Genomic DNA, 12,329 nt, shown 5'->3' on the forward strand with positions numbered 1-12,329 from the left:
GAATTGTCTTCATGATGGCTTAAAAAGTCTAGTGTCACACTCCTCACACTCGCAGTAACACAACCATGTTGGAGCCACACAAGCAGGTTGTGTTTCATGAGTGATCGGGTTCTGGTCTTTCCTGTCAGGGACGCACCATACATTCACGCATGTATCCCACAGTGTAAATTTTGCACATTCAAGTACAGCGTGCGAGCTACACGAGAATTTTGCTTAAACATTTTTGGAACTTTGAAGCTGCACCTGAAGGCAAAATTATCTGACAAGCACAGTGCACGTCGTGCTTATGCTGCATTACACTTCAAGGGAGAACCAGTGCAGGCTGTTTCATTTCGTTTTAACTGTCTCTTGCAGTTCCTTCCGTCAAGTTCTTGCTGGTTGAGCTATCCCTACTGGTTTTCCTTCTTTCATCCTTGCCACTCCATAATTTCCGAGCTGTGTTTGCTATTCCACATTTTGACAGAGCTTGCTTGCAGGATCTCCTGTGTGGTTAGGTAGGTCTCCCTTGTTGCATTCTCAGCACTTTCTTGATGTGCAGATGTAGCTGCATTGTCTACAAGCTGTGCTGCCTCTGTGTTATTGGGACACTGCCGCCTTGCGAAAAGTGCTGCAAACCTGTGGCACACAGTATCTTTGTGGACCCAATGTTCGTGTTGCAATGTCTGCAGCATATGTTGTTGCTACCTCAGGACAGCTCTTCTACCTGGGGCATTAAGTTGACGTCTGTTTCTTCTGTAACCCTAACGAGAGAGTACTGTGTATCTGCAATGCATTCAGGAATCTGGTGTTTTGCTCATGAACTAGAGCCTTAAAGAGCCCAAAACCCAACTTTTCCCCCTTTAATAAGAGTCACAATTTCACCCATTTTCACCGTTTGGTTTGGAACTACAAATGAAACCTGCCTCGGTAAGCCTACTTAACTTTTTTTTTTTTTTGCGGACGCAAACAAAGCTGCTTATTTCGTTCTGCTGCCCCTCTTGATCAACATATTTGTTTCAAGAACAGCTTAAGTTTTACTCGCGTGCTTCTCGTGTTTCTCATTTTTACTACAAGCAACTACCGATCACACGATGAGATATCGATGCCCTTTTGACGAGTCACAAAGGCAGGAGCATCGCATGCTCGGAACGTTTCCCTCAGCTGCTCCGAGACAATCCTCATGCCTGCCGTGGCACCACTGAGATTAACACCCGACTTTTTGTTGTTGCTAAGCACGAAGTCGCGACGCACACTTATTGCGCACACCTTACGCGATCACTACGTGCAATCTTGTTTTCGTTTCATTCGTTTCGTTGACTCGAACTTGCCACACGCCGTCGGCATGTTGGCCACTCACGAGATTATTATGGCGGGGGACATCGTCTGGAACGAGTCTGAGCCAAAGAAGGAAAAAAAGTCGTTCGTGCCGTCGTTGAAACTGCACGTACCCAACTCTGAAGCAATGGCTGCCAGCCCGCACGACTATCTAGAATCCGGCTCGAAAATAACACAAAGCCGAGTTGTTAAGTGACGGACCCTGCTTGCCACGGGCCTCCCACAATCTTCGTAAGCTAGCTGAGATCCACTCACAAGCTGACTCTAGACGCTCGAATACCTCTGGTCACATCCCAAGGTTCCTCGAAAGCCATTCACATGTTGGCTGGGAAACCGGTTGCTCTCAGAGTCTGGCCCCGACACATTTTGCGCAAGCAGACAATGCGCCCGCCTATTCTGGCAGAGGTTGCCTCTGCGGCCTCGTTGTTGTATACATTGTTGCTGTTGTCATCTCTCTTGTCTCTCCGTTTTGTTTTTTTCTTGATGTCCTCTCTTGTCTCTATCGCATAGGCATGTGAACAGTTGTGTCTCGAAACCACCGGCACCGAGGAACGGTTGTGTTCTGCCGGATCTGTTGCATCGACGGCATGAGCTTTTGTCTAGTCCTTGCAAGCACTTCATTTCTGTCCGAAGGGCCAAGCTTGACAAAGATCAACTTGGCCCTGCCTTACATATAGGTTGTGTACAACTTTCGTACTTTTCACTTGCTCTGTTTTGTGTCTTCAGTGTTGCGTTCTTTAGCCATGTGGTGCAGAACACTCGTAGGTAGTCTGTCAACGCTTATTGGGAAATGTTTCAGCCCCCGTCGTGTGCTGTCAGGGGTGTCAAATTACCTTGTGACAGGTTGCGTGCCTGAATATAAAGGCTGAGATGCAGCATGTAAATGTTGTAGCTATGGTGTGCAGCAAGCTTGGCTGTACTGTTTTGTCATCACTTTCGAAGCCCTGCCATGATTGACGAGGTTTGCCACAGGAATTTTTCCCAGCGCTCCTGTAGCACTCCCAACAGTGCAAAGTTGAAGTGAGTGAAATGCATTGTCCTTCTAAATCTTGAAGGGTGTTTGGTACACCTACTATTTGCAGGCACCCTTATGTGTGGCCCTGTGGCAGATAAAGTTGTTCCGAGCAAGTAGCCTTGAAACTTTCAAGTACTAGAGGCAGGATGTAGGCCATTTAACTGTAGTTGTCATAGTAAGTGAAATCGACGTCGCCTCACCAGATTGGTGATCGGTAGGCAGTAGCATTGTAGAGCGAATGCATCAGCTCAAAATGGTTGCCTAACCATCAGTACTGAAGCTGCGGCCGACTTCTGTTTGTGTGTCTACAACGAAATGTGCTGCCAGACAATGTGGTACTGTACTGTAATGCTGTACTGTCTGTACAGTACATGGAACTACAGTCTACAACCAAGTGTTCTGCATCACTTCGGCGCTGCAATGGCCTCGTGTAATCTCCAAATGCTGCACCTAATGTCGTCATTGTCTTTTTGTTGTCACCACATGTCCTCCTATGTGTGCTTGGCTTCTCTGTCGTCACTGTCCCGTGTGCCTATTTTTGAGCAAAGTTGTGGATTGATTGAGAACCACCTGTTCGATGAACCACCTATTCAGTGTGCTTTGATGGGAGCGCGTACAATTCTGTGCTTCTTGCTGGGCAAACAGGTTTCAGCTTGGGAGCGCTTTCTTTCTTTATTGCCGGCTTTGCAAGCATTTTGGCGATGTACGACTTTATGGGAACACACTGCACAGGAAAATCGAAACACTGACTGAGGCTAAAACATGCTTAGTTAAACGAAATCATGGTGTCTAATTAGACTGGCCGTGAATGATAATCTCCAAATTTTTAACGAAAGGTCACAAAACTAATAATATTTGGAATGTTTAGAAGTCCGGAGAAAAAAAAAGATATGGACCTTCGGTTAAACTTCTTTCTGCTTGCTTTGTTGCTGCCAAATGGTTGTTTCAGTGCTTCTATTTTACTCTTACAAGACTGGAAGCTATGGATTAAAAACTGTGAGTGCTAGATTTGAAATGGAAATGAGTGTAGTGCGTTTTGAATTGCGTCACATTATTGTGCTGTTTCCTTTGGAAATGTGTTTCCACACAGGTCGTTAGCCTAACCGGCTTCTGGTGTTGTCATGCCATCGCTTTCATTGTGGACACAGAAGGGTCAAGGTCTTTGCCGAGGAATGCACGATCTGAAACAATGTTTTCTCTCTGAACGACAAAGCAACGATTCTTCTTGGTTATATACTACAATAGTTAGTCATTTCCAGTATAGACAGGAGGTGTTTTGAGAGCATATCTTCGATCACACACTTGTGCAACTATGAGCCCTGGTTTTGGGCCTCCATCAACCAGTGTTGCCATCACCTTTGTATATTTATGACTTTTTGTTTCTCGTGCTTTCGTGTGCCATTGTCTACACCTGACTCAATGTCGGGCTCTTTTCCGTACAGTGCACTGCTGATGGATCAAAAACTAAGCAGCCAAACGTTTGAGAGCGCTACTTTGTCCACTTTTACATGTCGATTTCTGAAGCCAAATTTGACATCTCGTTTGACTGAATAATGCTGCATTGCTGATACAAAACTGATCACACAATATTTTTAGCTTTTTTTTCCCCTCTTTCAAATTTTGGTTCATCAGTAGTCCACTGTGTGTGTCATAACACCACTGCCATCTATACCTACTTGTCATTTGCTTTTCCATTTTAGAAAATCTCATTGGCCTTTTTTTCTTTCTTATGCTTTAGGTTAATCTGTGTTTCCCTAAATTCTGAAGTTTTCATCAAGTTGTTTGCACTACTACTTTCGTATTTAAGGAAAGCAAGAAAGGAGTGCATCGGGTCACATCGCTGTTGGACATAGATAGTACTTAAATGTCATTCAAGTTAAATTGCTTTGCTTTTTAATTTAACGAGTTAATAATTGAAGGCACTAGCTTACAGCGGAACATTGTGGGAACTTACCACTTCGGATATTGCTTCATTGCATGCTTTTTTGTTTGCGCTAAGGGCTACTATCTGGCGAGCTTCTAACGAAGGTGACATTAATTAGTTGCTTGCAACAACTTTGCAAAATGTTTTTGTAGGCACAATAGTTGAGTACAGGGTCGCACTGCAGCTTACCTGGAAAAAGGGCGGCTCACAGTAGCCATTTGTGACTTTCTTTGGCTCACTGTGTGCAAAGCATGGACTTCTAGCCAGTGTAATTTTAAACAGTGAAACTTCTGAACAACCACCTCTGCATTAAAGAAATTTGCGGTGGAAACCAGTAAAGCCAGACAATACATACTGTGCAAGACACAAGAGCATGGAGGAGCAGACAGCACAGCCTGATCTGCTATTCCTAATGCTATTTCAGAAGGTACAGGTCTAAAAAAGAACAGACACCACTGCACCTATGTCATCTGCCAGCGCTTGTGTCGTCTGCTCTTGCGCCTTCTGTGCTAGCGCCATTTGGTTTTGCATCCTGTACGAACTGGCTACATTGTGGCAGGGACCAGTGAAACCAAACAGTACTATACTACAAAATCATTAAAGCAGGGAGGAGCAGACACAGTGTGATCTGCTATTCTTTATGCTATTGTGCAAAATTCAGGTGTAAAGAAAAGCAGACGACATGGCACCTGTGGCGTCTGCCAGCATGCGTGTTGTCTGCTCTTGCTTCCTGCACTAGTGCCACTTAGCTTTGAATCATGTACCAAACCGGCTCTGCAAGGATGAAATTTGGCACAGGGATGCCCTGAGCACTTCGTGAACCGTGTTCAGTACACTTACTTGGGTGCGGCTGGAATATGGTAAAAGCAGTCACCTAAGAAACTTGCTCTTTGCAGACGTACTGCACTGTATCGTGTCATAGCCTGGCACTATCGGTTTGTGGAACTTAAACAGCGCCACTTGCACTGTAAACGTAACAGTGTAGCGCCTTGCATATGTTGGAATGCCGCTTTCTTATTATTGATGCACGCAATGCATGTGGGTGTGATATTGCTCTCCAAATTCAATGCATTGTTCTAACGCAGTAACATATACGCTAATCTGTACAGTCGGCATCAAAAGTTCATGGATCACGGGAAATGAGAAAAGGCTCAGCATTTCTGCAGCCTAGGCATGTGGGCTGGCATTCAGATTTACAGCCTGTATTAATGTGAACAACATATGTGAACATCCTAATGTTGTGTGGTTTTGTTGGCTGCCGTCGCAAACTGCTCAGGAATTGTGCATTTTCTCAGGCCATGCAGTCCGTGAACTCTTGACGCATACTTTTTGCGCACGGCGATACATGGCAGCAGAGGCCTCTAGGGGGTGGTGTCGGCTAACCATCTTTTCAGAATGATGCAGCGAGGCAACGACGCATGCCGTTTTTAGAAAAACAAGTGACACCGGGACGGACTTCGCCGCTGCTGTGTGTCAACTTGACCGTGTGTGCTGCCTGCCTGCTTCGGTGCATGCCTGCCTGCTGGCTCTCTTCCTCGGTTGGGAAGGGCGTTCGCTTGCACATGAAGCCTCTCTAGAGCAGAAACAATGCGGAACTGCAGTGCAAATTCTAATACAACCAACGTGCACGTGCGAATCAAATTGCTCCCGACACTTGTCGTCGTCTCGCCGCCGACTACCTGGGTCGTTGCGGGGCCCATCATCATCCACCGTCACCAATGTCGGGTGTCATTGTCTGCATGACGCATGCGAGTGCCCTTGTTGCCTGATGCTGAGCTGTGCTGGTCGGCAGTCACCATCTCATCCTGGCGCACGCAGTGTAGCAGATGCATGTTTTTTTTTTTTGTATTGCCAGCCATTCTTTTCTTTCTGGTCTGTCACAATAAACGCGGAGAGATGCGGCATAGAGCCGGTGCAGCAAACGAGAAGCCGTCCTTGGCTGGCTAGATTGACATCTTTTTTATTCATGAAACATTCTTTCATGAAATGAGCATTTAGTCTCTTTTTTTTTTTCTAAGCAAAGTGTCTAAACTGTTTGTATGTGCCCGGTAATGTGCAATGAACGTTTCAGTGTGATATGCAGGGTTGTTTTTACCGATGGGCTGCAAGTTTTAAAAAGTTTTTTTGATATGTCGCTTCTCTTGTGTTAGAGAGAAGAGAGCCAAGACTGAGACAGTTTTTGTTCCTGTTCTATGCTGCATCTTAGCGGGTCTTCAGAAAAACATGTCTGTCGGGCCCGACAGGGGAAAAAATAAGAGAAATCGGTTCTGAAATGTTGCATTGCCGTTCGTTTGATGCAGTTCCATAAAACGAACCTTGCAATGTCACTGTCATATTAGGCAAGAAACAACATCCATCCATGCGTTTTTACACTCTGTCATCCATTTTGCATCACCAAGTTTATCATTCACCACTGCCAGTGGTAGATCACTTGTTGTACAATGGGAGCTTGTGGCTGAGAAAAATGTAGCCCATTTACTTGTTGCGAATGTTCACAAAAAGATTGCCGTTTGAAGTTGCCCCGGTGTAGGAACAGGAAGTAATTTGAGGGAAACTGTTTTTAACCAGCATTTTGAGGAAATTCTGCTGATACTGGCAGCTGTTGAACAAAAGAAGTTTGTAGTCATGCATAGTCGCAGTAGCTCTGCCATTTCCTGAAATCAAAACTACACCTAACTTGCGTTTAGTTATAGGCAGTTTTGGTACTTGTGGTTTGTATCCGTGTAATGTGTTATCTACCATGTTGGTGCAAACGAAAAGTGGCTCTGTTCACCCCCTTTTTCCTTTTAAACAAATTTTTGTGTGCCCTCTCGCTTTTGTAAGTGTCTGTGTGGCGGCATGAAATGGCAGCTTTGAAGGCGAACACAGTCGGCTCGTCCACGGTTGGAAGACAGTGAGTGGATGTTGTTAAATGTTTTACGATGAGATATAGTTGAGCAAGAGAGATAAGTGTTTGCTGAAAGGTTGCAACTCGAAGGAAAACTCTTGAGGTCGAATGGGTGTTTCAAAAAATGAGGGGTGCACAGAGGGACTCTTTGTTGACACTTTGTAAATAGTAAAAGAAGCTAAAAAAAGAAAATGTGGCGATCTGTCTTGTGAAGAGAGCCATTCTATGTGCTTGTGTGAGTATAACATGCTCGTGTAAATGAAATTCGCCGCCTCCACCGCCTCCGTGCGTGACGTTTGCATCCTGAAAACACATTTATGGTATGCCACACTCCCCTCTTTCTTCTTTTTTTTTTTTTTTGCATGAATGCTATTTCAAGTTTTCAACATGTATGACAGCTACTTAAATTTTGAGAACAAATGCTTGAAGTGGAAAACTTTGTTGTTTTTTTTTGTCGCATTTTGTTTATTGCAGCATGTGATGCGCTTTTTACGAGTTCAGTATGCAGAGGTGTTTGCTGGGCCTTCTGTCGAGACCGCAGCTCACGCCAAATCTCTTCCCCAACATCACACAGCTTTACTTTGGGGGGGACATTGTTCTGGCTGGCTGTTAGACTGCTGCTAGAGCAAGAACTGTGTATAGATATAATCCAAGAGAGATGTTATAAGGGATGCTTCGGTTCACTCGTGTGAAGGAATCTGGGGCCATGGGAAACTGCGTGACCTTCTCCAACTGTGCTCTTTCTTTTTTTTGTGTGTGCTAAGGGCTGTGTATATAGTGTACGTACACGGAGATAGGAAACCGTGTCACAGATGTTGTCTGCAAATGTTTTTTTTTTTTTTCCTTCCCGCCTCTGCACTTGCGTACATGAAAATGCTTCAAGTGTATATCTGAACAAAGTGTGTTCTGTATAGAGAGATGTTATGCTGGTTATGCTTGTATAAAGTATATAACCCAAATAAAAACTACGTACTGATGGCGTGTTCCTTTGGGTAATGAAAGGGCATATCACTTGCTGTTTTGCTAGACAAAGCTTGTTACTGGCGTGTCCCTGAAGCAATTTCTCCAGACCTCCTTAAAATCTATCAAGGAACACCAGGTAAGATGGGACACAAGTACTTATGAAGTTCAACTGTCGGGGCACCCTGAATAAGTTGTTATTGAGAGTCAGTTTTGGTAGCCCATTTTACTGCTCCTAAATGCATTTTTTAGTCATGCCAAAAGCTGCACTGAAATGGCAACTGCCCAGCCAGTAACATCACTGCAAGTACACACCAATTTTTCCCTTTCCTGAAACTTTCTCAATCCTGAAGCTTTCTCAACCTTGAAGGTATTTGTGAACCGATTTGCCACATTTAATGCTCCACACTTCTTCAAATTGTTCATTAATTCGGCAGTCGCCTTGCAGTGTGCTGCCTCATGTTTAACTCGAATGGTAGAGTGACCGCCCTCAGAAAGGCATTAGCGTTGAATTTGATATCTGGACGAGGATTCATTTTTTTTTATGTGAAGCTTTCCAAGAAATCCATACTGGGTTTCCTTTGTAGCTTTGAGATACCACTGTAATGTATATACAATCTCTCCCTTTCATTTTATTTGTCTGCAGATAAACAAGGGGCTTGATGATTCAACGAAAACTTTTGTCTCCTGCGACTACATGAGCGGACTGTACATGTCAACGCAATGTCGAATAACCAGCAGTAACATTTTTAACACATTTTTTTTATTTTTCACTGAATATGTACACAATAAGCTGGGATATGGTGTCAGTCAACAGCGGTCAAAACAGTTTGGTCAATTCAGAGTCAAACACTCTCTCAACAATGCACACAAATGAAAAAAAAAAAAAAAGTCGCGCGGGGAAGAGAAATCCGTTTGTACGAGGTGATATGACAAAAAACTGTGGCAGAACATTTCTTGGCTGGGCGGGGGGATTATCACAACTTTTTTTTTTCTCTTCGTATATATAGCACCCAAGGGTCCAAAAACATTCAAGAAAGTTATGCCCATTCCTTGCTGCTTGAAAAGCTTAGAACACTGGCTGTGTTGGTGGGTAGCATTTTGTGGTTGGCATCAATATTGAGGAAACGCAGAAGCTGGTACGCTTAATCCAAAAGCCAGCCCCTGTCCTGCAGGCATACCAAAACTTCCTTGAAGTAAAAGTATGAAGTCCTTAGTCCGAAAAAGCCTTAGTTTGAAAGAATTCTGTCAGAGCCCCGTTCTCTCCAAAAGGGATGCTGAGGAAAAATGTTTAGTCACTAAAGATTAATAAATCACACTTAAGCAATATTGGAAGTGTCAGTCTTATGCGAGCAAAGTCTTGGCAAGTCAGAAACCAAGTGATAACAAAAGACTGGCTTTGAGTTCTCGTGGTAGCTTCTTGTGGCAATAGATTTGACCAGCATCTGCTCGGGGCTAGATAAAATGTTATCAGTGACTAAGGGTTACATTGAATTCTAACGGGACCGCAAGATTTGGCCAGAATCTGCTAATAGTTTATCTACAAACAAGGACAGTGCTATATTATAACAGAACTGGAGACAATTCGATGTGCTTCAAGAACTTCTTTGAAACAAATATTTCCTAAATGCTCAAAAATACTTTGAAAACAGTGATGCAATGCAAATACTGCCAATATGATGTATTCAACAAGAGATACTATGTACTAAGAACTTAACCTCTCTGCCAAATTAATGCTAAAACAAAACATTACCAGACTGAGCTACCGCATTGCTGCCTTTTATTGTCCCTTTAAGAGGTCGCCTTTCTGAGAAACTTTTAAATAGCTTATTTCCAGTTCTTTGTATTAAAATGCGTTTTGTACCGAAAACAGCAACCAACCCAAATAGAGTACCTGTTGAGATCCCGGCTACATTTACCTCTTACAGCCCAGGGCTTAAGACGCCACCTTCAACATCGTTCTCGGAATTTATTGGCGCATGTTTTTCTTAACTGGTAAACTACTAACAACTGGCAGAAAATTCAACCTGCAGTTAGCTAGGATCAAGCAGGCACAATTGAAGTCTCGATGCATGAACAAAGCTGTTCTTCATTCAATATGCCTCTGATCCATGCCCCCTTTGACGCAACAGCAGACATTCTTGCTTAACGATATGAAAACTTTTGGTTCCACAGATTTGAGATAGCCTGCGTGACAGGGGCATTACTGCAAAATTCTGAACAAGCATCACTATTTTTAAAAGTGACCCAATCCAACCATTTCTGAAGATGGCAAAAAAATTTTTCTCCCACCATTCTGAATTTACGCATGAACAGAATCCCTTCACAACATTCCTTCAATTATCTTAAATGGGTGCTTGCTCAAAATTCTGGAGTAATATCTTGTTCTCACCAGTTAGTGGTGACCTAAACACTGGTTCATGCAAACACCAGCCTTTTTCCTTTATGCATGCTGGAAAAAGGGATAGATATCACTGTGTCGGGGAAAGACCATCATATCACTGCATCTTTGTGCGTGGCTGCAAAAGATGGCTTGAGATATAGTAAAGGACCAAAATGCTTTCAATGAGTGCATAAAGTGCTGAAATCGGTTGGCATGCTTGATTTTCCTCCTGTTGAACATGCACAACGTCGAGGACATCACAAGGTAAATTTAAGAGCTATGACAGAAGCTCGCAAGAGCAGAAGCAGCAGCAAGTGTAAAGTGCCTTCGCATGATGAACTGTCGGCATGAGAATCTTGACACAAACTTTGAGTTTGGGGACTGATTATCAGGAACTCTACTGTGCCGTGGACCGTACTGAAAAGAAAAAAAAAAATTTTAGAACTGTGCTATCTTGTGATGTTACTCAGATCTTTCTTTCACCTTCTTCTGTAATCTCCCACAGTCAGTTTACCTTAAGACAAGTGGTGCAAAGCGTTTTGTCAGGCTAGAGCCTGCCTGCCCCCCTTCTTGATCTTGAAGGCTGGGTATTCAAACTGAAGTCAAGTCAATGGTGATGTGCATCTGGTCTGACAAACTTTCCTTATAAAAGCACCTGTGAACAGAATGTGTTAGGTCAACGATGACCCCCCATTGTGTGATTAGTCTCTAAACTTTCTTTTAACCCTTTAAGTGTTTTATTATTTTGACCAAAAGTGACCTTATTTCGCATATTTTTTTAAGGCTTATTTTCAAACTTCAATTCATCAAAAACACTTCTATAGGTTTCCCAACCAATTTGCTTAATGCTTTAAATGAGATAACCTCACTTTACCTCTTCATTATACAACATATATGCATTTGTCATCGCCACAAACGGTACAGATGCCAGCGTTACAAATCTGCCAAAAGATGCAAGAAGTGCTCGATTCCAAAAAATGTGGTCTTTGAATGCCTAAGAAGTGCGGCCTTTATGTAGTAGAAAACAAAGACCACAATAAACGCACCCCTCCAGCACTGACCAAATGGCTACCATTTAGGTTGTAGAACATAAAAACTGGATCAACATGGCCTTCGAGGCGCTGGAGAAGTGCTGACATCTATACAGTAAAACAGAAAAAAGGAGCAATATAAATGCAGATTTTAAACTCTGGCGCTGCGGCCGGCCGTGTAGTAAGAAGAAGAACTAAGGGGACGTGCCGAGTCCGTCCAAATCGATTTGAAAACAGGTTTATCGCCATTAGCGAGCTGAGCTCATTCAAAACCAAGTTAACTAGCATCACACTGACAAGCTGAACTCGTCCAAACACTTAAGGGGTTAAAAAATATTTATAATAAAACTGGCAACTGGACTTTCTAAATAGGCAGACGTATAACCACAATAACGTGTGCTGTTGCAATTACGCCTAGAAGATATCACTGTCTATTAAATTTTGTTGTGTTCAATAACAGATCATCATGGTAAATTAATTGCCCAGCTGCTCCCTGATCCACTCCCCTCAGGTAATGCTGAGTTTTCAGTTTCAATAATGACTTTGATGATTTTAACAGTCATAGCATTCAATGACATCTTTCGTTAAAAAGAAACATAGCTTAAAAAAAGTTGCGTGTACAGTTCAGTCCACTGTTAAGGGGAACACTCGAATGTGCTGATCTTACATTGTTGATGCAATGGCTGCAATTGCCACCTGAAGCTGTGTTAATTCACCACACAACTATGTAGAAAGGTGTCAGTTATATCAACCACAAGTCGTCTGCTGCGAAACTGGGCGATTGACACTTGCCAGAGAAAAATTCGCAATGCTCT

The 12,329-nt window shown here is 43.2% G+C and overlaps 1 protein-coding gene across 3 annotated transcripts in view; it reads left to right on the forward strand.

Moving 5' to 3' along the window:
• The window catches only part of Tmep (Transmembrane endosomal protein), a 39,604-nt gene that overhangs the window by 19,218 nt on the left and 8,057 nt on the right, over window positions 1–12,329 (forward strand). Inside the window, exon 10 of one of the 3 annotated variants that reach the window (XM_075701251.1) lies at window positions 8,747–11,296. The exons of 1 other annotated variant lie outside the window; for it this stretch is intronic. In XM_075701251.1, coding sequence (XP_075557366.1) covers window positions 8,747–8,750 — 4 coding nt within the window. In that variant the 3' untranslated portion in view covers window positions 8,751–11,296. Of the gene's footprint in view, window positions 1–5,647; window positions 8,117–8,746; window positions 11,297–12,329 lie in introns of those variants that run through there. One more of the 3 variants, XM_075701250.1, reaches the window with a different exon arrangement.

Source organism: Dermacentor variabilis, chromosome 8, assembly GCF_050947875.1.
Source record: "Dermacentor variabilis isolate Ectoservices chromosome 8, ASM5094787v1, whole genome shotgun sequence".
Taxonomy (NCBI): Eukaryota; Metazoa; Arthropoda; class Arachnida; order Ixodida; family Ixodidae; genus Dermacentor; species Dermacentor variabilis.